The sequence below is a fragment of the Plecotus auritus genome (assembly GCF_963455305.1).
Source record: "Plecotus auritus genome assembly, chromosome: 2".
In the NCBI taxonomy this organism is placed as follows: Eukaryota; Metazoa; Chordata; class Mammalia; order Chiroptera; family Vespertilionidae; genus Plecotus; species Plecotus auritus.
Window position 1 is genome coordinate 156,214,696 of NC_137771.1, and position 26,848 is coordinate 156,241,543.

The 26,848-nt window shown below is 38.2% G+C and overlaps 1 protein-coding gene across 9 annotated transcripts in view; it reads left to right on the forward strand.

Annotated features, from left to right (window-relative positions):
- The window catches only part of DZIP3 (DAZ interacting zinc finger protein 3), a 123,530-nt gene that overhangs the window by 80,754 nt on the left and 15,928 nt on the right, over positions 1 to 26,848 (forward strand). For all 9 annotated transcript variants that reach the window (XM_080654002.1, XM_080654001.1, XM_080654007.1 and 6 more), the window contains 8 exons: positions 2,475 to 2,543; positions 5,263 to 5,359; positions 6,716 to 6,819; positions 9,209 to 9,296; positions 10,947 to 11,048; positions 13,980 to 14,105; positions 17,077 to 17,216; positions 18,537 to 18,657. In XM_080654002.1, coding sequence (XP_080510128.1) covers positions 2,475 to 2,543; positions 5,263 to 5,359; positions 6,716 to 6,819; positions 9,209 to 9,296; positions 10,947 to 11,048; positions 13,980 to 14,105; positions 17,077 to 17,216; positions 18,537 to 18,657 — 847 coding nt within the window. The remainder of the gene's footprint in view (positions 1 to 2,474; positions 2,544 to 5,262; positions 5,360 to 6,715; positions 6,820 to 9,208; positions 9,297 to 10,946; positions 11,049 to 13,979; positions 14,106 to 17,076; positions 17,217 to 18,536; positions 18,658 to 26,848) is intronic.

The following is a 26,848-nucleotide window of genomic DNA, read 5'->3' on the forward strand; positions in this document are numbered from 1 at the left end:
AGTAACCCAAAATCAGCAGTGGGAAATAATACAGATTAAAAACAAACAAAAAAAACTAGAGAAAAATCCATGAAACAAAGCTGTTTCTTTGAAAAGATCAATAAAATTGGCAAACCTCTAGCAAACTGACCAAAAGGGAAGACACAAACACCACCATCAGGAACGAAGTAGCGATATCTCTACATATATTATAGACATCAGAGAACTCTGCTGAGTGAAAAATCCCAAACCCCAAAGCCTATATACTATATGATTCCATTTCTATTACATTTTTTAAACGACAACATTTCAAAAAGGATAAAAATGGAAAACAGATTAGTGGTTTCAAGATTATAAGGAGGAGATGGGAGTGGAAGGGAAGTGGATATGGCTATAAAGGCAAAATGAGGAATCCTTGTGGTGACAAAATTCAGTATCTTGAACTGGATCACTGTCAGCATCCTGGTTATTGTACTGCCATTTTGCAGGATATCATTGCAGGGAAGATGGGTAAAGGGTACCTGGGTTCTGACTATTATTTTTTACACCTGAAAGTGGACCTATGATTATCTCAAAGAGTTTAAATTTTTCAAAAGCACATAACTGTCAAATGGAGTTATATTTTATAGGGATTTTGTTGTGATAAGAAAGAACTTCAATGAAGATATAATATTGAACCTAGGCTAGGTAAGATGAGATGGGAGAAAAGACAGAGGGCATCTAGGCAAAAAAAAAAAAAAAAAAGTATGAGCACTGTGTGTTCTCATATAAACTTTTGAGCCTATTTTTGTTTAACTTTGATCATATCCCAAGAGTATGTGATAAAAATATAAATAATCTTTAATTGTAGAATGTTGATTTCTTCCCTCTTAGGATGTGGTGTTTAGTAGGAAGCGAAAAATAAACTTTTTTTCCTTTGGCCTAAATCAATGCCAATCCTACAGTAAATGTTTGATAAATATTTATTGATGATGATTGCAATTTTAACAGTTTTACAGAAAAGTGACATTTTGTACAAATTACAATAAGCACTTAATAAATGTTAAGAAACTGCTGTCAATAAAGTCCATATAATAAACTTAATAACCAGCCAGAATAAGCTTGAGAACTTTAGATCTTTTAGAAAAGAAAATCTAATTCTACCCTATCATGTAATTCATTAGAAAAATAGGACTGAGAAGTTATGACTGCCTGAACATAGATAGCTGGTTCATATCCAAGCTGTATGATAAGAACTATACATACCTTACCCTCTATTATTTATAAATCCAAGTTTTCTATATTCCCTAGCAGCTCTGTCAACTCTTATCACCCACTGTAAACTGGAACTGGGTAAAATATTGAAATTATGGATGTATCAAAGGAAAGGAAGATGCCAGTTTTAGAAATCTTACTACTTTCCAACTCTCTCTATTCTCCTGTATATTATAATAACAAAGCTTGTATTTATTATTATTTACTTCAGAACATGACCTCTTCTATAAAAAGAGATCTGGTTTCTTTCATTACATTTTCAGTCCAATAGAACATTGATTATAAGTCTCTATACAGCTTCTAAGAAGCTTCGAGTAAAGATGAGTGGGTAGTCTCTGAAATCAAGTAGTGAGCATTCTAGCCAACATTTAAAGTCATTGTTTTAAGGCTTTACTATTCCAATAATTTATATTAACCAATACTCCTATGTATCTCAAATGTCTCAGCATATTAGAAACTTAAAAAGAAATATTTTTTTTTGCTATAAATCTCTTCATACTGAAGCAGATTAACAGAGCAATGTAGAAGCTTGGTTGTGAAGAGAAATACAGCAGCAGTACAAGGGAGGAACATAAAAAATAGGATGTGAATATATGTTAACCAAAAAGTATTACTTTGCATTTTTCTTAATAGTTTCTTGCATATGAATTTTAAGCTAATCACAGATTATATTTTCTGATTTATGCAAAATTTTTATCCAGACTTCCCATGATTAGGTTATATGAGTGATTCCTAGTTTTAATTCATAGTCCTTATTAAAATTCTTACTTGAACATAGCTTTATTACTTCTATATTGAAGGTCTGGTTTCTTTCAGACTGTAAGTCTTCAATAGTTGGCATGACTTGATATAATATCTCTTTAAGGAATTTAAAGTTCTCAATCCCACAACAGGCTTAGGACATCAGAAGTTACCATCTCTGTTTTCTAGTGGGTAAACTGAAGTACAAAGAACTAAAGACATTTTTCTGAATCACTGAGCTGGGAATACAAAATAAAATAACTCTTGTAGCTGGCTTTCTAATTTATAGCTTAGTTAAAACTAAGGAGTTAGAACTTAGTTCTTGCTTTGTGAAGTCAGTAAATCAGACATCAGAAATAAGATAAATTTTAGAAGGGCTAGGTATCAGAGTTTAGTTATTTTCAGACTCAACAATTTGGCCCAAAATGGACATATTTAATCCCTCCTCATCTATAATGACAAATAATTTCTAACATTTTATGACTTTTTTCTTTGCTTAGATTACAGCGTCAAAACCATGCCAAAGATAATGAGATCAAGAACCTTAAAGAGCAACTTTCCATGAAAAGGTACAAACAGCTATTGCTTTGATTGAGTGCACCCTTTCTGAAACTTTGTATTTCACTCAGCATGTTCTGGCTAGGGCAGTCATATAATTTATCATCCAAACTGGGGCACTATGAGCCTGAAATTGGGCAGTATTCATAATTACACTGAGACATCAGGTATAAACTAGAAGTGTCCTAGACAAATTGGGAGGTTATGTTCACTTTAGCTCTAGCACTAGAAAACTGCTGAGAATAAATCAGCTAAATTATTATCTCACAACACACTATTGTCAGGGACTAGAGCTTATTGAGTTCTTATATCTTTACCCTAATCAATACAACTGGGTGTGACTGCTTTATGAAACTGACAACTTTTGTTCTCATTCATAGACTTGACTGCAGGTAATTTTTTTATAACAGCTCTTTTGAGATCTAATTCATACCACATAAAATTTACGTTGTTAAAGTATATAATTCATTGGTTTTTAATATATTCACAGAAATATACAACCATCACCACTATCTAATTCCAGAACATTTTTATCACCCTAAAAAGAAACCCTGGATTCATTAGAAGTCACTCCTCATTATCTCTTCCCTGAGCTTCTGGCAACCACTATTCTATTTTTTGCCCCTGGATTTGCCTATTCTGGACATTTCATATAAATTCAACCATTTAATGTGTGGTCTTTTGTGATTAACTTCTTTCACTTAACATAATTTTTTTCCAGGTTCATTTGTGTTATAGCATGTATCTGTACTAATTCTTTTTGTGGGAAAATAATATTCCATTGTATAGATATAACCAAAATTTTTTTCTTTTCATCAGTTTATGGAAATTTCATTTGTTTTCATTTTGAGCTATAATAAATAATTCTGTTAGAACATTTGTGTACAAGTTTTTATGTGGGCATGTTTTAAATTCTCTTTTGGTGATGTACTAGTATACGTAAGAATGCAATTGCTAAGACATGCGGTTAACTCTGTTTAACTTTTTGAGGAACTGCCAAACTATTTTCTAGATCAGTTCACCATTTTACAATCTACCAACAATGGATGATAGTTCTGATTTCTCTATATCCTCACCAATACTTATTGGATTATCAGTCTTTATTTTACCAATTGCAATGGATGTGAAGTGGTATACCATTGTTCCTTTTATTTGAATTTTCCTAATGGTTAATTTTGTAGAGTATCTTTTCATATGCTTATTGGCCATTTGTTTGTCTAATTAGAGAAATGTCTATTTATATCCTTTGGCCATTTTAAAAATTCAATTATTTGTGTTTTTACTGTAGAGTTACAATTTTTCTTTGTATGTTCTCGATACAAGACCCTTATCAGATATTTGCAAATATTTTCCTCCATTCTGTTGGTTGTCTTTTCACCTTTTTTGTTGTTTTTGTTAAACCTCACCCAAGAATGTTTTTCCACTGATGTTTAGAGAGTGGAAAGGAGGGAGAGAGACAGAGAGAGAGAGAAACCTCATGTGAGAGAGGCACATTGATTGTTGCCTCCCGCATGCACCCCAACTGGGCCTGGGGATCAAACCTGCAACCAAGGTACATACCCTTGATTAGAATTGAACCTGAGACCCTTCAGTCTGCAGGCCAATGCTCTATCCACTGAGCCAAATTGGCTAGGGCTCTTTTCACTCTCTTGATGATGGCCTTTGAAGTACAAAAGTTTTTAATTTAATGAAGTCCAATTTATCTATTTTTTGTCTTATTCTTGTAGGCAAATTTTCTATAATATTCAATGGTATAATAATTCTCTCGGACATTTCATGATCTCCCCCCCACACACACACACACCTCAAAACACTTTCGCCTTAATGGTATTAATAACATATTGATTTATCAAGCTTCTCTTCAGTGTTTGTCAGGTACTCAAGTATCAAGATGTTTCTAATAATAAAACATCGAGGATAGCTTTTGTGAACATTCCCTAGTACCATGTTTTATTTCCAATTAATTGTTTCCATTTAAGACACTGGTTTGTATTGAGTTCTGGGGCTCAAGCTGAAATGAGATAAGAAAAAGAGAAACCTTACAGGTAGCCATTTTCCATAATGTCCTTGGTAAATAATGTCCTGTCATCATCTCCCTTCCTCTTAAGCTGTAGGATTTGTTTTCATTCTGAGGTGTTGAATATAATAATATTAAAATATTTTCATGCAGTGATCTAGCTTTATGACACAGATAATAAAAATGTCCATAGTTGCTATTACTGGGATAAAAAGGCTTGTTTAAAGAAACTTTAGGTAAAATTTATTAATTATGATAATACCTGACATTTATTTAGTACTTATTATGTGCCAAATACAAAGTGCTTTATGTATATTATCTGAATTAATTTTCACTATAGCTCTTTGAGGTAAGTAATACAATTTCCTCCACTTTTACATGTGAGAAAAGTGAGGTACAAGGAAGGTCAGTAACTTGCCCAGGGTTTCACATTTAATAAACTGTGGAACTGAGATTCATCCTCAGACAACTTAACTTGAGAGCCAAGTTTTAAATCATTACCTCTATATTGACAACTTTAAAACTTCTACGCTCTCGATAGTAAAGGATAATAATAAGGCTTAAGTATTGTCTTCTCCTGCTTTTATACGTTGTATACTTTTCAAGAAATCATTAACTATTCATTGAGTAGCTTGTTATCTTCCTCTTGAATAAGATAGAAAAGTCTGTTCTTGCTGCAGTGTTACTGACTCTTTAATGATCATGTATTTCAGATCTCAGTGGGAAATGGAGAAGCTTAATATGGAAACCACAATTAAAACATACTTAAGCAAACTGAATGCAGAAACTAGTAGAGCTTTAACAGCTGAGGTGAGAGAGAGAGGGAGAGAGGGTTGGGGAAGCAAGTTTACTTATGTACTAATATACTAAAGAATGTGGTGGGTTTTTTAAACTGTTTTGTAAATAAAGAGAAATAAGGCATTTTAGAACCAGCTTGAAAAAATCAGCTCCAACCTTTGTGTTTTTTTGACTCATTGGCATTTTGTATGTGATTACTACAGTGTTATGATCTTATGTTGTTTTTCTCAAATGACTCCAAGAAATTGGTTTGCTTCAATATATATAGCAAATGCAGACATCATGGGAAAATTTTCATGAAGCCAGGTCACCAAGCCAATTTTGAAGAATATTATTTCACTGCTGCCATAATCTCCCTTCTTTGCTTCTTGCATAAATCTGCCAAAAGCACATATACATCATACACTCCAATGTCAAAAACCAGCTTACCTCTGGACCCAGAAAGTTACCCAGTTTCTTCTAGGTTAGCTTAGAACCTCACAGCTAGGTTCTCTCTCTCTCGCTTTCAAAAAAAAAAAAAAAAAAGATTCTATGTGTGTATATAATTTTTGTTTATAGATAACTAAACGTGATATACAATAAGACTCAAGTTTTGGAAAGTTCACTGACATTATAATCATTACAGATCTTCCAAGCTCTAGTCTTTAGCAGAGTTCTTAGAAATCCAGAGGTCAACAATTGAGGAGTGATAAATGAACCAAAAATATTCTGAAGAGTTAAACTGTTGGAGTGCTAGCTTTAATGAAAAACAAACAACTCAGAATACCTTAAGTGCTCAAATTTGCATTTGTTTTTCACTGTTTTAAGTGAAGAAGTTTCTAATTCCATAATTTTAGAAACACTTAATGCTGTCCACGAGAATAATAAGCTACTTTCAATAATGGTACAGAAGGGATTCTTGCTGTGGGATTGGACTAGATGACCTCCCAGGCCCATTGCACTGCATAGTTCTGTAGAGTCTGATTATTTTCTTCCCCTTCATCAGTTAGAAAACAAACAGCAGGGATTATTTTGAGTTTTCTTAACTCAATATCCAGGCTACATCTAATATAACTTAAATTAGAATCTCTGGGACTGCCATCATTTTTTTAAAGTTGGTTTAAAAACTTTTGAGATGGTTCCAGTGTATGTGCAGGTTTGAAAACTAATCTTCTAGAATGTTTACAAACCCAGTAACCACTAAATAAAAAAATTAGAATTGCAGAATTGATCAAAAAGCTTTTATAATGTATCGATGGTCAAGAAACTCAGGTGCTGTTGGAAGAGATTGAAAAATCGCTTAAAATTTACATGAAATGATTGAGAAAAGAATGTGTTCATGTACAAGGACACCTTCAATTTCTTTTTCTTTCTCTCAAAAATCTGCAGGTGTATTTCTTACAGTGTCGTAGAGATTTTGGTTTGCTTCATCTAGAGCAGACTGAAAAGGAATGCCTCAGTCATCTTGCCAGGGTGACTCAGATGGCAGCAAGGTAACCTTTCCCTCTTCCTTAATTCATCTTGATCTCAGAGATACTTGCAAGTGGCTCCAAGGTTGAACATAATTTGTGATGTATCCTATATAATAAAAGCCTGATATGCTAAGTGTTCAGTCATCCGTTCAACCAATCAAAGTGTAATATGCTAATGATGTGCTAAGGCCGCTTAACTGCTCGCTATGATGTGCACTGACCACCAGGGGCCAGACAGTTGACTGGTTGACCAGTGGCTATGATGTGCACTGACCACCAGGGGGCAGACGCTCCATCTGGTAGGTTAGCTTACTGCTGGGGTCTGGCCGATTGGGACTGAGCAAGACTGGTCAGACATGCCTTGGAGCCCTCCCGTGGCCCCTCCCTGGCTGGCCAACCTCCCTCATCCCTCCCTGGCCCTGATCGTGCACCTGTAGGGTCCCTTGGCCTGGCCTGCACCCTCTCGGGGGATGTTGGAGAATCGGTTTTGGCCCGATCCCGCAGGCCAGGCCGAGGGACCCCACTAGTGCACGAATTAGTGCACCGGGCCTCTCATTTTAAATAAATGACATTAGAGTCTTTGGAATGAAGAAGCTCTTTTGTTTTTAAACCTCAAAGGTCACCTAGTCACTTGGATGCTTTTATTTTGTTGCTTCTGCTAAAGTACTGAGAAGTCTACTGAATGCAATAATAGCTTCTGACAGATTTTTTTCCCTTCCTCTGCAGTCAAATAGATCAAAAATCTCAGTCAGACAACAATGAAGACCAGATATTTACAAACCAAGGTGGATTCTAAGTGGAAAATTTTTCTAATTGTTTTCTTTTCAAAGGCTTGATTTTTAAATACCTACAGAGTACTTTGGGGGAGGGGGAATCAGTATTAACATATCTAAAATCACATTTTATTTTATTTTTTTTTTATTTTTTTATTTTTTTTAAATATATTTTATTGATATTTCACAGAAAGGAAGGGAGAGGGATAGAAAGCTAGAAACATCGATCAGCTGCCTCCTGCACACCTCCCACTGAGGATGTGCCCGCAACCAAGGTACATGCCCTTGACCGGAATCGAACCCGGGACCTTTCAGTCCGCAGGCCGACGCTCTATCCACTGAGCCAAACCGGTTTCGGCTAAAATCACATTTTAAAGGCAATTTCCTGCTGTGCTTTATATGAGTGATTTTCAAATATTGGGCAGATTGTTTGAGATTCTCCTTAAATTTATAATTTTATGAGGTATAAATTCAAACTTAAGAGAATTAGAATCTCTGGAACCAAGGTATCATTATTATTATTATTTTTAATCCTCACCCGAGGAAATGTTTATTGGTTTTAGAGAGGAAGAGCGGGGGAGAGAGAGAAAAACATCCACTGATAGCCTTATGTGCCCTGACCAGGGATCAATCCCACAACCTTTTTGGTGCATGTGATGACGCTCCAACCAACTGAACCACCCAGCTGGGGCACGTCACCATATTTTTAAAGAATTATTTTAATGGTCATCACTGTTTATTTCTAAGAATCAGAATCTCTGAGACTTAACAAGATTTCCAGGATATACTGATGTGCAGTCAGTTCAGGAAAGCACTGCTTTAAGTAATAAGTCTCTGCTTGCTAGTGGGAGAAAAATGCTCGGTAAATGATAGTATTAGCAAGCCTCTGTGTGTGATCCCAATAATAGTTTGTTCTGTTCTTTTAAAGTTGTTGTACTGGGTGATACTGGGCTGGGGATGTTTTAACAGTCTCTTGAAATCTCTCTTCTGTAGACAGCAGACCCTAAACACCACCATGCTATTCCTATTTAAGTCATTTGGTGGGTATGTTTGGCAGAGCTGCTGTGTTTGGGCAATTATGCACTGCATAGAAGCAACAATGTAATTTATCCTTGCACAAGAGATACTTCTTTCTCATTTGCCCTCCCATATGGAGTATTTTTTTAATTTGCAAAAGAACCTGGTAAGCCAACTCTGGCCTTGTGATGTTAGGGTTCACATGGAGACCGTCCAAAACCTGCTTCCAAGATGAGAGTGTTCTCAACATCAGATGGTTAGGGCAATTTCCTTCTTTGGCTTTTACTGCCTTCCCACTTTGCAGAGGAATTCCTGTGCAAAGGTTTTATAATATGTCCTAAAAATATTGCCACACTAGAAAACAAACAAAAAAACACACCTTGCTTTGCTGAAGAAGAAGTTATATTTTCTCTTGGGGAAAAAAAACACATATGTCTCTAGTCCTTGTTTTTAATTTTAATACAACTTTGTGCCCATTTGAGGTAAGTGTTGGTAATAGAGATAACTTCGTTGTTTTACATTATTTACATATATGCTAGAGAACATAATGGAAATTTTTGGAAACCTAATTCTTATATAAAATGAAAGAACTTCCTCTTGTGTCTCCTTGTCTACACCAGCAACCTAGAATCGCTTCAGTTAAAGGCTGCAGTAGACAGTTGGAATGCCATTGTGACAGATGTCAGGAACAAGATTGCATTCCTTAGGGTAAGTTGTAAAGTATATTTAGAGTAAGTTGACTGAAAGTTGTAGGTGGTATATACTTAAAGAAAACATTTAACATTAAAAACAATTGCTAGAGAAATTTAAGGAAGAACATAGATTTCATTTCAGTTTCTAAAGTTCATGCCTTTTTGAGATTTGAGATCTATTACTTCCACATAATTGATTGTAGCTAGCAACCAACTTAGTATAGTAAATGATAAACTCAGTCTGCCTCAAACCTAACTTTTCTAGAATTTCAAAGCTAACTCTGCTCCAATCAGAAATAAATGCCTAACTTGGTTTTAGTAATTGTGTGTTTACAGAATTACAAGGAAGATCAATGCCCTGGCTTTTTTGGCTCAGTGGATAGAGCGTTGGCCTGCCGACTGAAGGGTCCTGTGTTCGATTCCGGTCGGGGGCACATGCCTGGGTTGCGGGCTCAATCTCCAATGGGGGGCGTGCAGGAGGCAGCCAATCATTGAGTCTCATCATTGATGTTTCTCTCTCTCTCTCCCTCCCTCTCCCTTTCTCTCTGAAACCAATAAAAATATGTATTTTTTTAAAAAGGAAGATTAAGCAGACCCCTATTAGTTTTCAGTGTTAACCTTTTATGTAATTATTCCAAATGCAAAATAATGAACTCTTAATTATTGGTTTAATATTATTAGGACTATGATAAAGGTAATGTAAAGAAATAATGGAATATTAATTTGGTTTTGGATATTTTTGTATTTATATCTTAAAGTTTATATATAATGTTGATTGTTTTGTGACGTCACAACACAAACAATGACATTCACTTGTGAAAAGCATTAAGTATTACGTAGTTTTTTTTGTTGGTGGTCTTGACTGTTTTTTTCCTGGACTCTTTAGTATTCAGTCTTTACTATGCTCAACATCTCTGTTGGGTTTATTCAAAGTTCTGGCCTCAAAAGAGGCGCTCCTTGTTCTGTATCCTTGTTTTCTTTCAAGCACATACCACTATTCTCTGTGTGGAAATTTCTAAAAGACTTTCTTTTCCAGCTCTTGGGTTGTTTACAAAATAAAATGTAAAGCAAAACAGGGACAATGCCAATAAAATGTTAAAAGCATGTTAAGCTTCAGGGATTAGTCTTTTGGCAAATCCAAGAGAATAAAACAAGGGTGATATGGAACTGGAGAAAGCTAGAGGTATAACTTGAGATAAACAAATATAAATATTTGATAAATATTCTCTAAAATTTTTCCTCTAGGTTTTAAAATGAACATTTGCAAGTAATCCAAGTCTTCATTGCAGATACTTTCCCCCCATATTTATCAGCCAGTATATTATTTATAAATTCTCCAATCTTTAGACTCTATTCATTTTAATATAAGTGGTTCCAAGTTTGGGGCTCAAAATTATGGAAACACTGAAGAATTATCTAAGGGATCTATGAATTATGTGTCTTTGTATCTTTTCAATCAACAACTTCTAAAAATACAACTATTTACATTCAGGGATGCTGTTCTATAGAACTATTTTTATGTCAGAAATTGTTTTTATATTGTTTTTTTACAATAGATTGAGAATCACTTTTTTGTTGTACTATTCAAAACGCATTAAGTATTTTTATATGCCATTTTTTTTGAAGTTGACTTTGCTTTAAAATATTGTTTCTCTTTTTCTACTAGACACAATACAATGAACAAATTAACCAGGTGAAGCAAGGATTTGCCTTGAGTACCTTGCCTCCAATCCAGCTTCCTCCACCACCACCCAGTCCTGAGATACTGGTAAGAAATATGACATTTTGAAAAATTCCCATCTTCATCATGATAAAATGGTAAGGGCTATAAAACATTGACTATGTAGTTTGTTTATTGTGTGTTCAAAATGGATAGGCACATAATGTGCATATCATTTGTAATTATGTCCATTTTTGCTATATCATCTTCAGATGATAAAATTAGTTGGCTGGCTCAACTGAGGTCACATACCTATATTGTATCAATGGATATTGGTGGTGCATTTGATATCTAAAGAGGTAGTATATTTTCATTCATCTTGTCACTCTCATCTACATCATGGGAGAAAACTGATGCTCAGAATTTCTATTGCTTTCAAGTTACCCCTAGATGACTGAAACACTTCAGCATAATACCCTAGCAGGCTGACTTCACCCCTCCACTTCTACTTTGGACTTTCTTTCCCTTAAATTTTATCTTCTATTCTACCTTTAATAGCAGGGACATCTTCCATTTATGCTCCTTCCCTGCTTGTTGTAGGATCAGTGAGTCTTACTCAGATATACTAATATCTATACTATACTATGTATGTTATCCTTTGGGGAAACATAGTGCCTTAACCCAAGAAACCCATACAGCTTTCCAAAATACCTTTTAGAATCATTAGGTGATAATTTTTATTATCATAACAGATCTGGGGATAGGAAAAGAAAAAGGGTATGAGATATTTAGGGGCAGATCACTTTTGATGTCAGCACTTCTGCTTGTAGGAGAGCTTTGAAATGTTATTTCAATAAATAGTTGAATAAATTAAAGAATTTAAAAATTATGTAAATTATTTGTATTTTCACTGTGTTTCAAAAACAAATCCAAAACTAAAAGTATTATATGACACACACTCTGGATTTTGTTTAGAATGATAGTATTGCCTTTTATATTTTGGTCAATCTGCTTTTTATAGGAGTACTATATTATGGACATTATTATTTCTGCTTTAGAGCACCATCATACCAACTACCCTGATAAGGAATATGTTACGTAGATGACAGAGAAACCCTAAAGATTCACTATAATTCTACAGGAAGTAACACATATTGGGCACTGTTCCAATTTAACCCATTATTATTTTTTTTTTAATATATTTTATTGATTTTTTACAGAGAGGAAGGAAGAGTGATAGATAGTCAGAAACATCGATGAGAGAGAAACATTGACCAGCCGCCTCCTGCACACCTCACACTGGGGATGTGCCCGCAACCAAGTTACATGCCCTTGACCGGAATCGAACCTGGGACCTTTCAGTCCGCAGGCTGACGCTCTATCCACTGAGCCAAACCGGTTTTGGCTAACCCATTATTTTTTATGTGTTTCATTATATTTTTATTTTTGTATCCCAGTTATCTAATCCTCAAAGTAGTGTTATGTAATAGTTGCCCTCAAAGAGAGCAGGACTGTTAACTCAGTACCCACCATTCATTCATTCTTTAAAAACCTCATATTATGAAAATATAAAATATGTATGAAAATAGAATAGTATAATAAGGCTCTGTGAACCCAAGAACCAACTTCAACATTATCAGCATTTTGTTAGTCTTGTTTCATGTCATCTCTTTCTTCTTCCCCACCGGAATATTTTAAAGTAAACCTTTAAATATCATGTAACATCATCCATATATACTTTAGTATGTATTCCTAAAAGATTGAGGACTCATATTATTGGGTATTAGCATAACACCATTTTCTATCTAAGAATTGTAAATTATTTTTAACTAGAGGCACGATGCATGAAATTCGTGCAAGAGTAGGCCATCCTTCCCCCGGCTGCCGGCACCGGCTTCCCTCTGTCACCCAGGACCCAGGCTTTCCTCCAGCCGCCAGAACCTGGGATCTGGGCTTTCCTCCAGCCTCTGGCAGGCACCCAGGACCCGGGCTTCCCTCGCAGACCCGGCTTCATCCAGAAGGTCATCCGGAAGGACGTCCAGTCTAATTAGCATATTATGCTTTTATTATTATAGATAATATCCAGTTAAATTTTATATTACCCCAGTTGTCTCAAAATTTCTTTTTCTTACCTAGCTTGACAATATTTCCAATTTAGTTATAATTACCCTTACTTTTACAACCCTTATTTTTAAAAAGCAATCCAATAAGTTCCTCTTTAACCTTTTACCTATTGGTTTTAGAATAGTTACTTAAGAGCTATACTGATACTCAATTTTTAATTCAACAAATAGTTGAACTCCTACTTTATGCCTGTACTAGACTTGTAACATACAGATGCTCAATAAATCTGTCCTCTTCTGTGGTTCAGCCAATAAGATAGTCATCTTATTGGTAGATGCTAAGAAGAGCTTGCTTTCCACAACTCTGTGGAAGTGCAGTAACACTCATAAGCGTGTCTTCAAGTCATTGCAGACACACATAAGCATGTCTTCAAGTCATTATCCTCCAGGCACACCCCACTTTAACTTACTGCTATCCTTGGATGGAGCTAAACATAAAGTCAGAATTCTATCAGGTGGTACAAGGTCTCTCCAATACAGAATAGCAAAAGTAATATTATCTATAGACAACTTTGATTCTTTCATGGAATTTGAGTATCAGTATTGCTCATCAACATTGACAGTACTTACAGGGGAGCTCCTTTGCATAGTTCTATATTATTCCATCTGGGAGGGGACCTTAAAGATCACCTAATCCAACTCTTATAGATTAGTAACTTGGTATCCAAGATTATGCAGCTAGATGGAAAAAAGTGGGAATAGAACTCTGTTTTCTTCTCTTTCTCAATGTTCTTTAGTATATTTCACTACCCTCTGCTATTGACTATTCATATACTTAACTAATTTTATGACACCATTATTTCTATTGTGCTTTGTAACTAGATTTTAAATCAGTCTTTTCCCCAAACATTGCTCTCTGACTGTAGTCATTGCTCATATGAATAGATGTTTTTATTTTTTACTGTTTCTATTTTAGATGCAGCAGTTCTTGGGAAGACCCCTTGTGAAAAAATCTTTCTTTAGACCCGTACTTACTGTTCCTCAAATGCCTGCCGTTTGTCATGGAGTCATCTCTGCACCTGGCCAACCTAGACCCCCCCTGGTACAGAGCTCTTCTTGGTGGAATAGATATTAACTAGTTCTTTATCATGACAGTGGACTTCCAGAATGAATGTCTGTGTTCTCTTTTTTCATTTATGTGATAAATGATGATGATGATGCTGGTGGTGGTGATGATGATAACTGAATGATAATTGAATAAATATGATCACTGTTAAGGACATTACATATTTATTTCATTAACTGATAATAGCTTTGTTTTTGGATATGAAGATAAGTATATTTTCATAGTAGAGAATCTTTATAGTTACTCTTTGCTTCTATAACAGGCACCAGTGCCATGTAGATTGATATTTTAATAGATAATTTATATTTAGCATGATTGATGGGTAGGTTGAAAAGCAAAGAAGCCAAGTCACAACAAACTAAATTATGCTATAAAACTAAAGAAAAAATTTAAACACACACATGTATATATTCAGTAGGACACTGTTTATCTCCAAACAGATAATATAAATAGCATCACCTTGGAACATATTATTCTGTAAAGTTATAAATCTTTCTAGCTATAAATGGCTAGATAAGCCTTATCCTAACCTGAAGATACAATAGAGAAATTTAAAGTGAATAGAATTATTAGTTACTAGAGGCCCAGTGCATGAAATTTGTGCACTGGGGGGGGGGGTGTCCCTCAGCTCTCTTCAATCTGGTACCCCTTGGGGGATGTCCGACAGCTGGTCTAAACTGGCAGTCAGACATCCCTTTCACAATCCAGGACTGCTGGCTCCCAACCGCTCCCACCTGCCTGCCTGCCTGATCGCCCCTAACCACTCCCCTGCCAGCCTGATTGATGTCTAACTGCTCCCTTCCTGGCTCAATTGCCCCCAACTGCCCTCCCCTGCCGACCTGGTCACCCCCAACTGCCCGCCCCTGCTGGCCTGGTCGCCCCTAACTGCCCTCCTCTGCTGGCCTGATAGCCCACAACTACCCTCCCCTGCCGGCCATCTTGTGGCAGCCATCTTTGACCACATGGGGGCAGCCATCTTGTGTGAGGGTGTGAGGGTCAATTTGCATATTACCTCTTTATTATATAGGATAATATTGATTAAGGTAAACATTTTTTAAAAGAAAAATGTTTTCCTAGAAGATTATAATACTAGAGGCTTGGTGCACAAAATTCGTGCACTTGGGAAGGGGTTCCCCAGCCTGGCCTGTGCCCTCTCACAGTGCGGGAGCCCTGCAATCGATCTCCCCAAAGAGGTAGGCCCTGCCCACCCATCCAGGGCTCCTCGAAAGATTGCCCCAAAGAGGTAGGCCAGATGCGGGACCCCTGGCATCGCCGTGCAGAGCTGCGGGACCCACCTCAGTGCCACACACACAGTGTCAAGTCCCCACCCACCCACACACGCCCGCTGCGCATGCAGCCTCCTGGCAATGGATTGTTATGGCGTGACGGCATGAGGGCATCACGGCATGAGGGCGTGATGACCACATAGGCTTTTATTAGTATAGAGTAAAATGCTAATTAGACTGGACATCCTTCTGGATGTCCTTCCAGATGACCTTCTGGACAAAGTCGGGGCTGTGAGGGAAGCCCGGGTCCCAGGTACCAGAGGGAAGCCAGTGCTGGCAGCTGGGGGAAGGAAGGCCTACTCTTGCATGAATTTCATGCATCAGGCCTCTAGTGTTAACTATGATTAATGAAAAAATTTTCTAATTTAGACTTTTTCATAAGTATATTCTCGTCAGCTTTTTGTACCTACATATGGCTAACAGTCTCCCTTTGAAATATATAGTCCAAGAAACTGCTTATTTTTGTTTAGGCTGCCTCTCTGTAAACAAATACGTTAATTAAGTACCACATCTTTTTATTACCATGATTTCACAGTGTTACTCAACGTGGTTTGCTCCTGCACCATTCTATAAGGAACTATGATAAAATTTTATTGAAAAAAACATTAAATTACCTCAACCTTATAATAAAATTACTCTTCCTGTTGGGAAAAAGCTTGTTACTGAGGCAAACCCCAATTTCTGGGCAGCATCCTGCTCCTTCTCTCACTTACTAGGCTTTGTATGAGTTATATTAATGGCTGTTAGTAGTTGTTAGTTTTTGTGAGTAATAACCTTATATTTGAAAATAACCTGTAGAAACTTAGGTAAAAGATGCCATGTTTATAATTATCGTAGTAATCAGAGTAGCACTCCAAAAATACTCACTTGATATGAATTAGAATCTTAGTGGTTCTAATAAGGAACTACCATAAAATATGGGAAAAACTTTGTTCTATGGTTTCATGGCTCAGGGGTGTCACTACAATTTTCATACCACCTTTGTAACATTCATGAGACATTGGGTAGACATTCTAGTAGTATTCTCATTTTACTTAGTTGTTTGAAAATTCAATTTTATTATTTTTCTAATTATGAAAGTAGTAAATGCTAATCATAAACAGCAAATAATATAGAAATACACAAATATATACAAAATCTATAATAATAATGGCATAATATGCTAATTAGACTGGACAGCCAAACGACCTTCCAGATGAAGCCGAGGCAAGCTGCCGGCTGAGGTTGCAAGGGCCGAGGCAAGCCACTGCGACTGCGAGGGCTGAGCCCCTTGCACAAATTCCATGCATCGAGCCTCCAGTGTATGATAAAGAAATACACAAAGCAGAAAGCAAAATTACCCTGCAGTTGAATCCTAGGAAATAATCACTATTTACAGATTGCTTTATAACTTACAGACCTTTTTCTGTACCTATAGAAATAAATACCCTATATGTATTTCTGTACATGTTTGTAATTACTGAGACTATCATGTCCCATTTTTAAAATAAGGGTAATATAAACAATTAGAAATATTGTTGAGAAAAAAACTAAAAGGGGTACAAGCATATCAATATTCCTCTTCTTTATTATATCCATTTTCTGAAGTATAGAAATATGTTGGCATGGAATTACTTCCTAATAATTGAAGCTGATAGTAAATAACTCTGTTTTCCTTACAGATGTCTGGCCTAACCTGGACTATGCCAGCACCTGTGGGAAAGGCTGTGTCTCCTGGTGCAGGTCTGGGAAGTGATCCTCCCATGATGAATTGGGAGAGGATTATAGACAGATTGAAAAATGCTTTTCCACAACAGACCAGGTACCTTAATTTATATTTACTAGTGAGTACAGCTCATACTCTACAGTCTGTAGTCATAATTACAGCAATGAAGTATTTCAGAGAAACATATCACATACACATACACTTTACAGATATTTCCTTACCAGGGCCTTGGTAAGGAAAATGAAATGTATCAAGAAGGGATTGTGTTCGGTATAAATGCTAAACCTCTTCACTGAAGTTATTAGTGATAAGTCATGAGAGAATGCATTTTTAAATTTAGCTTAGCTCATTAACTGAAAGTGCAACTAGTTGTAAACTTATCCAATTTTAATGCCACCGGCTTCAATAATTATCTTAATAACCTATTTCCAATGTGAATTTTAAGTTGATAGTATGCCATATAAACCCAAACTTGATTAGATTTTGCTTTCCTATTTTCTTAATTTCATTGAGGGTCCTTATAGTTTCTTTATTAGGCAACAGAGTTAAGTGCAAGAAATCATAACTTTACTGTTCTTTTCACAATTCTGACTTTAGTAGAAAGATAATTAATTGTACCCCTCAAGAAATGAAGTTTCTTTTCTCTTTACTGTCATATCCAAGGAAATAATTCTAGTTTCACCAGTATTTTTACTTTTATTTAATGTACATACTGTTATGCTTCAGAGTAGGTTATGTTTTTATAAATACTATCATGAATGGATAATAGAATTGTAATATAATTGTTATTATTGTACCAAAAATGTATATGCAAACTTTGGGTCAGTGGACCATAAGAATTGAAAAAGAACTTATCAATTAAAATATTCCTAGGGTTTTAAAAACATTAGTGTTTTAATATTTGCTTTCCTGTTCTGTTTAATATTTATTTACTGTGTCTGAGTTTTACAAAAGTAAAACTGTTCAGAGTGATAAAGGAGAGAAAGACCAATATAACATAGTTAAAAAAAGGAATATTTAGTCCCAGCAAGAGAGCTTTGAGAGATGAGATATAAAGAGTCCAGTACATAAATAAGTAGATAACAGATTTCACACAGTGAGCTTTCAAAAACAGTTAAAATATATTTTTAGTATCTTAACACATTTAGTATCTTAATAAAACATTAGGGCCTTTCATTATGGTTTAAGGCAGTGGTTGGCAAACTGCAGCTCGCGAGCCACATGCAGCTCACGAGCTGTGTTTTGCCGCTCTGTGGATAATGAGTTTGCTGACCACTGGTTTAAGGTAAATGCAGATGGACTTGTGATCACTTTTTAGATCAAAGATCATACACTAGGATTTTATATTTTGTTTGGGGGGCACATCTTCAGCACAGCAAGGAAAATCACCACTGCTCTTTCCTTTATCTATTCCAGAAAGGAGCTTACAGATTTCTTACGAAAAGTGAAAGATGCTCATGGGAACTCCTTACCTGGTCTGACATTTGATGACATTGTTTACAAGATTTCTCAATTTATTGACCCCAAGAGATCTCAGGTAAAAAAAAAAAAAAAAAAAAAAAAAAAAATGCCTCATATCTCTCTGCCCTTTACTATAGTAGTTAGCTGGTTTTTTTAAATATATGTAAATTTATATTGTTATTGAGGCATAATTGGAACTTTACAAACTGCACATATTTAAAGTGTACAGTGTGATAAATTTTGACATATTACCATAAAATCATCTCTTAAATCAAGATAATGAGTATATCTATCACCCACAGTAGTTTTCTCATGCCCCTTTATAATGCATCTCTGCTGCCCCTCCCAGAAAAAGCACATTTCTATGTAATAAGTCTCTTTGAATATCATCAAGGTCATTTTTTGGGGAGGTACTTTACTGTCATGTAGTTTAAGGTAACTTTAGTGTGTAGTTAAAAACATGAAAGTTGGGAGTCTTGAATTCAAAGTTATTTTTACTTCTCTACATCTCAAACTGAAGTCCTTTTATTTTTGTTTTTTTAAAAGAATAGGTGACTTAACAATATTATATTAGTTACAGGTGTACATTTAAATACCTTACAAATGATCACCATCTTAAGTCTAGTAACCATCCGTCACCATACAAAATTATTGCAATATTATTGATTATATTTTATATACTGTATAATATATCACCATAACTTATATGTAACTGGAAATTTGTACCTCTAATCCCCTTCACCTATTTGCTCATTTCCCCCACTCTCCAGCAACCATCAGTTTGTTCTTTTGTATCTATGAATCTGTTTTGTTTTGTTTGTTTGTTTATATTACATTTTAGATACCAGATATAAATGAAATAATATTTGTCTTTATCTGTCAGACTTATTTCATTTAGAAAAACATCCATGTTGTCTCAAATGGCAAGATTTAATTTTTTTATGACTAATATCCCATTATATGTGTATGTATGTATGTATGTGTGTGTATATGCACCACATCTTATTTCATTTATCATTCAGTGGACATTTAGTTTGCTACTGTAATTTGGCTATTGTAAAGAATATTGCAGTGAACATAGGGGTGCATGTATTTTTTCAAATTAGTGTTTTTGTTTTCTTCCAATAATACCTAGAAGTAGAATTTCTGGATCAGCGATCAGATGGTAATTCTATTTTTAATTCTTTGGAGAACCTCCATACTGTTTTCTATAGTGGTTGCAGCAGTTAACATTTCCACCAACAGTTCACAAGGGTTCCCTTTTCTCTGCATCCTTGCCAACAGTTGTTATTTGTTGTCTTTTTTATAAGCAATTTTGACAGGTGTGAGGTGACATCTCATTGTGGTTTTGATTATATTTACCTGATGATTAGTGATATTGAGTATCTTTCCATGTCTATTGGCCTTTTGTATGTCTTTTTTGGAAAAATGTCTATTTAGGTCACCTGCCTATTTTATTGTTGTTGTTATTGCTGTTGTTACTCAAGGATATTTTTCCCATTAATTTTTTTTTTTTAAGAGCGAGTGGAAGGGAGAGAAGGTGGGAGGAGGGATGGTGGAGTGGGAGGGATGGTGTGGCAGGAGGGAGGGAGAGGGAGAGAGAGAGAGAGAAACATCGATGTGAGACACATCGATTGGTTGCCTCCTGGACACACCCCACCCGGACTGGGGCCAGGGATCAAACCCACAATACAGGCACATACACTTGATCAGGAATTGAACCTATGACCCTTCGGTCCATGGGCTGACACTCCAACATTTGGCCACACTGACCAGGGCACCCTCTCCCTATTTTTAATTAGATTGTTTTTTTGATAGTGTATTATATGTGTTCTTTATATATTTTGGATATTAACCCCTTATGAGATACACTATTTGCAAATATCCTCTGCCATTCAGTAGGTTGCCTTTGTTTTATTGATGGTTTCCTTCATTGTGCTGCAAAAGTTTTTAGTTTGATGGAATCTCATTTGTTTATTCTTCTTTTGTTGCCCTTGCCTGAAGAGACAGATCCATAAAAATATTGCTAAGAGCGTTGTCAAAGAGTTTACTACCTGTGTTTTTTCTCTAGGAGTTTTATGGCTTCAGTTCTTACATGCTAGTCTTTAATCTATTTTGAGTTTATTTTTGTATATGGTGTGATAAAGTGGTCCTGTCATTTTTTTTTGCATGTATCTGTCCATTTTTTTCAACACCATTTATTGAAAAGACTGTGTTTTCCCCATTATATATTCTTGCCTTCTTTGTCATATAAACATGAGTTTATTTCTGGGTGCTCTATTCTCTTCCATTGGTCTATGTTTCTATTTTTGCCACTACCATACTGTTTTGATTACTGTAGCTTTGTAACATAGTTTGAAATCAGGGTGTGTGATACTTTCAGTTTTGTTGTTCTTTCTCAAGATCTCTTTGACTATTTGGGGTATTTTGCTGCTCCATAAAAATTTTTGGATTATTTGTTCTAGAATTATGTGATTTGTTTTTGTTCTGTGAAAAATCTCATTGGTACTTTGATAGGGATTACATTGACTCTGTAGATTGCTTTGGGAAGTATGGACATTGTAATAATATTAAGTCTTCCAATTCATGAACATTATATATCTTTCCATTTATTGGTGTCATCTTCAATTTCTTTTATCAGTGTCTTATAGTTTTCAGAGTATAGTTGTTTCACTCCTTGGTTGTTTATTTCTAGATATTTTATTCTTCTTGATGGAATTGTTTTTATAATTTCTCCTTTTGATAGTTTGTTTTTACTGTATAGAAGTGTGACATATTTCTGTAGATTAATTTTGTGTCCTGCAAAGTTACTGAATTTATTAGTTCTAATAGTTTGTGGTGAAACATTTTCTAAACATAACCTATCAGCTACAAACAGTGAATTTTACTTTTTCTTTCCAAATTGGGTGCCATTTATATATTTTTCTTTTCTGATTGCTGTGGTTAGGAATTCCAGTTCTGTGTTAAATAAAAGTGGGAAATGGGGCATATTTTTCTTGTTCTTATCTTAGAGGAAAAACTTTCATATTTTCACTGTTGAGTATGATGTTAGCTATATGTTTATCATATATGGCCTTTATTATGTTGAGGCATATTCACTCTATATACACTTTAAGAGTATTTATCATAAGTGAATGTTTAATTTTATCAAAGGCTTTTTCTGCACCTCTTGAGTTGATCATGTGATACTTAGTTATCATTTTGTTAATGTGGTGTATCACATTAATGGATTTGTGGATATGGAGCCATCCTTGCATCCCTGGAATATCCTACTTAATCATGGTGTATGATCCTTTTAATGTATTATTGAATGAGGTTTACTAATATTTTATTGCGGATTTTTGCATCTGTGTTCATCAAGGATATTGGCCTATGGAATTTTTTGTTAGTGTCTTGTTAATACTAGCCTGGAACAATGTGTTTGGAAGTATTCCTTTCTCTTCCACTTTTTGGAATAGTTTGAGAAGGATAGCTACTAACTTTTCTTTACATATTTGTTAGAATTCACCTGTGAAGGTCTTTGATCCTGGACTTTAGTTTGTTGGGAGTTTTTTTCATTATTTATTCACTAGAGACCCGGTGTACAAAATGAGTGCACTGGGGAGGGGGTCGCCTTCAGCCCGGCCTGAGCCCTCTCACAGTCCAGGATTCCTCCGGGATGTCCGACTGCCGGCTTAGGCCCACTTCCCGACTGCCGGCTTAGGCCCACTTCCCGACTGCCGGCTTAGGCCCATTCCCTGACTGCCGGCTTAGGCCCATGGGGAGCAGGCCGAAGCTGACAGGCGGACATCTCTCTTGCAGTCCAGGACCCCTCGCTTCTTACCGCCTGCCTGCTTGCTGCTCCTTACCTCTCGGCTCACTGCTCTTTAGCGCTGCCGCAGAGGTGGGAGAGGCTCCTGCCACTGTTGCTGCGCTCGCCAGCTGTAAGCCCGGCTTTTGGCTGAGCAGCGCTCCCCCCGTGGGAATGCACTGACCACCAGAGGGTAGCTCCTGTGTTGAGTGTCTGCCCCCTAGTGGTCAGTGTGCATCAAAGCAACCAGTTGTTCTAGTTGTTCTGCTGTAAAGGTCGCTTAGGCTTTTATTATATAGACTAGAGGCTCGGTGCACGAAATTCGTGCGCTGCTGGGGGGGGTGTCCCTCAGCTCAACCTGCACCCTCTCCAATCTGGGACCCCTCGGGAGATGTCTGACTGTCTGTTTAGGCCCAATCCAGGCAGTCAGACATCCCTTTCACAATTTAGGACTGCTGGCTCCCAACTGCTTGCCTGCCTGCCTGCCTGATTGCCCCTAACCACTTCTGCCTGCCAGCCTGATCACCCCCTAACCACTCCCCTGCCAGCCTGATTGATGCCTAACTGCTCCCCTGCCAGCCTGATCATCCCCAACTGCCCTCCCCTGACAACCCGGTCACCCCCAAATGCCCTCCCCTGCATATTCCCTCTTTTTTAGATAGGGTTTTTTCTTTAGCATATTGGACAGCCCTAACTGATTTGGCTCAGTGGATGGAGCATCGGCCTGCAGACTCAAGGGTCTCAGGTTTGATTCCGGTCAAGGGCATGTACCTTGGTTGGGGGCACATACCTAGTGGGGAGTGTGCAGGAGGCAGCTGATCGATGTTTCTATCTTATAGATGTTTCTAGCTCTCTATCCCTTTCCCTTCCTCTCTGTAAAAAATCAATAAAATATATATTTTTAAAAAAGAAACATTTAAGATTCCTCCATATCTGCCTGGCTGGTGTGACTCAGTGGTTGAGACCCCAGGCTGCCACACCTGGCCGGGGATGGCGCCCCGACAGGCTGAGACCTCAGCCTAGGCTGCCGCCTCAGCCCAGCCAAGCTGAGACCCCAGCCCAGGCTGCCATATGAGCCTGGCCGGGGATGGCGCCATTGGGGGTGCGTGCCCTGGCCAGGCTGAGACCCCAGCCCAGGCTGCCTCCTCAGACCGGCCAGGCTGAGACCCCAGGCCCAGGCTGCTGTCTCAGCCTGGCCAGGGATGGCACTGCAGAGGGTGCACGCCCAGGCCAGGCTGAGACCCCAGCCAAGGCTATGGTCGGGGATCTCACCAGGCGCTGGCGCCTCACAGCTGGACACCCCTGGGCTGCCACCGCTGGGCGGGGATCGCTGTGTGGGGGGTGGGCGCCTTGCAGCCGGACACCCTGGACTGCCGCTGCTGGCCAGGGATCGCGCAGCAGGGGGTGCACCCCGGCCAGCCTGAGACCTCAGCCCAGGCTGCTGCCATGGCGGGGGATCTCGCGGCTTGGGTGCGAGGCCCTGCCGGCCTGAGACCCCAGCTCAGGCTGTGGCCGGGGATTGTGCTGGGTGCTGGTGCCTCCCAACCGGACACCCTGGACTGCCGCTGCTGGTCAGGGATCGCGCCGCAGGGGGTGCACCCCGGCCAGGCTGATACCCCAGTCGAGGCTGCCACTGCTGGGCAGAAGATCACGTGGCGGTGGTGCGCAGCCCTGCGGGCCTGAGACCCCAGCCCCGGCTGCCGCTGCAGCTGGGGGATCGCATGGCTTGGGTGCGAGGCCCTGCGGGCCTGAGACCCCAGCCCAGGCTGTGGCAGAAGATCGTGTGGCGGGGGTGCGCAGCTCTGCTGGCCTGAGACCCCAGGCCAGGCTGCCGCTGCGGCTGGAGGATCCCATGGCTTGGGTGCGAGGCCCTGCGGGCCTGAGACCCCAGCCCAGACTGCCACCGCAGCCTGGGAATTGCGCGGCTAGGGTCCGAGGCCCTGCCGGCCGAGACCCCAGCCCAGGCCGTGGCCGGGGATCGCGCTGCAGGGGGTGCACCCCGGCCCCAGCCCAGGCTGCCGCCATGGCCTGGGGATCACGCGGCTTTGGGTGCGAGGCCCTGCCGGCCTGAGACCACAGCCCAGGCTGTGGCCAGGGGTCGTGCTGGGCGTGACACCCCAGACTGCCGCTGCTGGGCGGACTGGGGGACTTCGGGGCTAAGAGTACTGGGCGCCGCAATCTTGTGGCTATGGGCGCTGCCGTTTTTGTAGCAGAGTGATGGTTAATTTGCATATTACTCTTTTATTAGATAGGACTAGAGGCCCGATGCACGAAAATCATGCAAGAGTGGGCCTTCCTTCCCCTGGCTGCCAGCACCGGCTTTCCTTTGGCAGCCAGGACCTAGGCTTACCTCCGGTCACCGGTAGGCACCGAGGACCCAGGCTTCCCTCACAGCCCCTGCTTCGTCAGGAAGGTCATCTATTAGAATGTCCGGTCTAATTAGCATATTACGCTTTTATTATTATAGACTAGTGGCCCAGTGCATGAAATTCGTGCACTCGGTGTGGGTGGGGTTCCCCCAGCCTGGCCTGTGCCCTGTCACAGTGTGGGAGCCCCGCGATCCATCGCCCCAAAGAGGTAGGGCCCACCCACCCATCCGGGGATCCTCAATGGATTGCCCCAAAGAGGTAGGCTGGAGCCGGGGGTCCCTCCTCTGCTCTGCGCAGAGCCCTGCTCTGCGCAGAGCCGCAGGACCTCCCAGGCCTCGCTGCTCGGAGGCCTCCACTGGGCCCCAGGCCTCCTGATGATGGATTGTGATAGTGTGACACAAGTCCCCGACGCTGCAATTCCCTGCCTACCTGCGCCTGCTGCACACGCAACCTCCTGCTGATCGGTTGTTATGTGTGAGGGCGTCCCGACCATTTGCATATTACCCTTTTATTAGTATAGATTATTAGGAACCATTCTGTTTAGATTTTGTATTTCCTCATGATATAGTCTTGGAAGATTGCATGTTTTTAGAAATTTATTCCTTCTATGCTGTTCAATTTGTTGGCATATAATGTTTGTAGTAATAGCTTATGATACTTTGTATTTCAGTAGTAATTTTTCTTTAATTTCTGCTTTTATTTGGAACCTCTTTTTTCTGAACTGTTTTTTAGTCTCTATTTTATTTCCACTCTAATTTTTATTATTTTCTCCTTTCTACTAACTTCGTTTTGATTGCTCTTCTTTTTCTGGTTCCTTTAGGTATAAAGTTAGATTATTTGAGATTTTTCTTGTTCCTTGTGGTAGGCCTATATTTCCATAAACCCCCTTCTTAGAACTGTTTTTGCTATAGCCATACATTTTTGGATCATTGTGTTTTTATTTTCATTTGTTTCAATATGTTTTTTAAAAATTTCTCTTTGACTTATTCATTGACCCATTGGTTGTTTAGTAGTATGTTGTTTGGCTTCTACATGTTTGTGTTTTTCCATATTTCTTGTAATTGATTTCTAGTTTCATACCTTTATAGTCAGAAAAGATGCTTTATATAATTTTAGTTTTATTAAAATTATTTAAGATAAATTCACTTCTTTGTCTCTTGTCACAATCTTTCTTTTAAAGTATGTCTTGTCTGATATAAATATTGCTGCCCCAGGTTTCTTTTTATTTTAATTTGCATGGAATATATTTTTTTATTTCTTCACTTATAGTCTGTGTGTCTTAGATGTGAAGTGAGTCTATTGCAGGTGGCATATATATGGGTCTTGATTTTTAATCCATCATCATATGCCTTTAGTTGGAGCATTTTTTTCATTTAAATTTAAAATAATTATTGGTAAGTATGAAATTATTGCCTCTTCCCGTGTGATTGATTACTTTCTTTATGTTCTGTTTGGATTCCTTTTTCTTAATTTTTGTGTATCATAGGTTTTGGGTTTGGGTTACCATGAGGTTCATAAAAAAGAACCTATGTATATAGCAGTATTTTAACTTGATGGCAACTCATGCTTGAATGCATTTAAAAAGAACCATGTTTCTATCTCTGCACCCACATTATATACATTTGCTGTCATAGTTTACATATTTACATTTCGTTTATTTCTTAACTAATTCTTGTAGATATAGATTATTTTACTACTTTTGTCTCTTGGCCTTTATAGTAACTTTATATGTGGTTAATCCACTACCTTTACTGTTTGTTTGCTTTTACCAGTGATATATTTTTCATTCATATATTTTCTCTTTTTAAAAGTTTTTCAATTATAGTTTACATTCAATATTATTTTGTATTAGCTTCAGGTGTACAATATAGCAGTTAGATAATCGTATACTTTACAACGTGGTGCCCTATATTTCAGTTATTCACTTGGCACCACACAAGATTATTGACACTACTCCCTATGCTGTACATTGCATCCCCATGACTATTTTATGACTACCAGTTTATACTTCTTATTCCCTTCACCTTTTTCATCCAGTTCCCTTACCCACTTCCCACTGGCAACCATCAATGTGATCTCAGTATCTACCAGTCTGTTTCTGTTTTGTT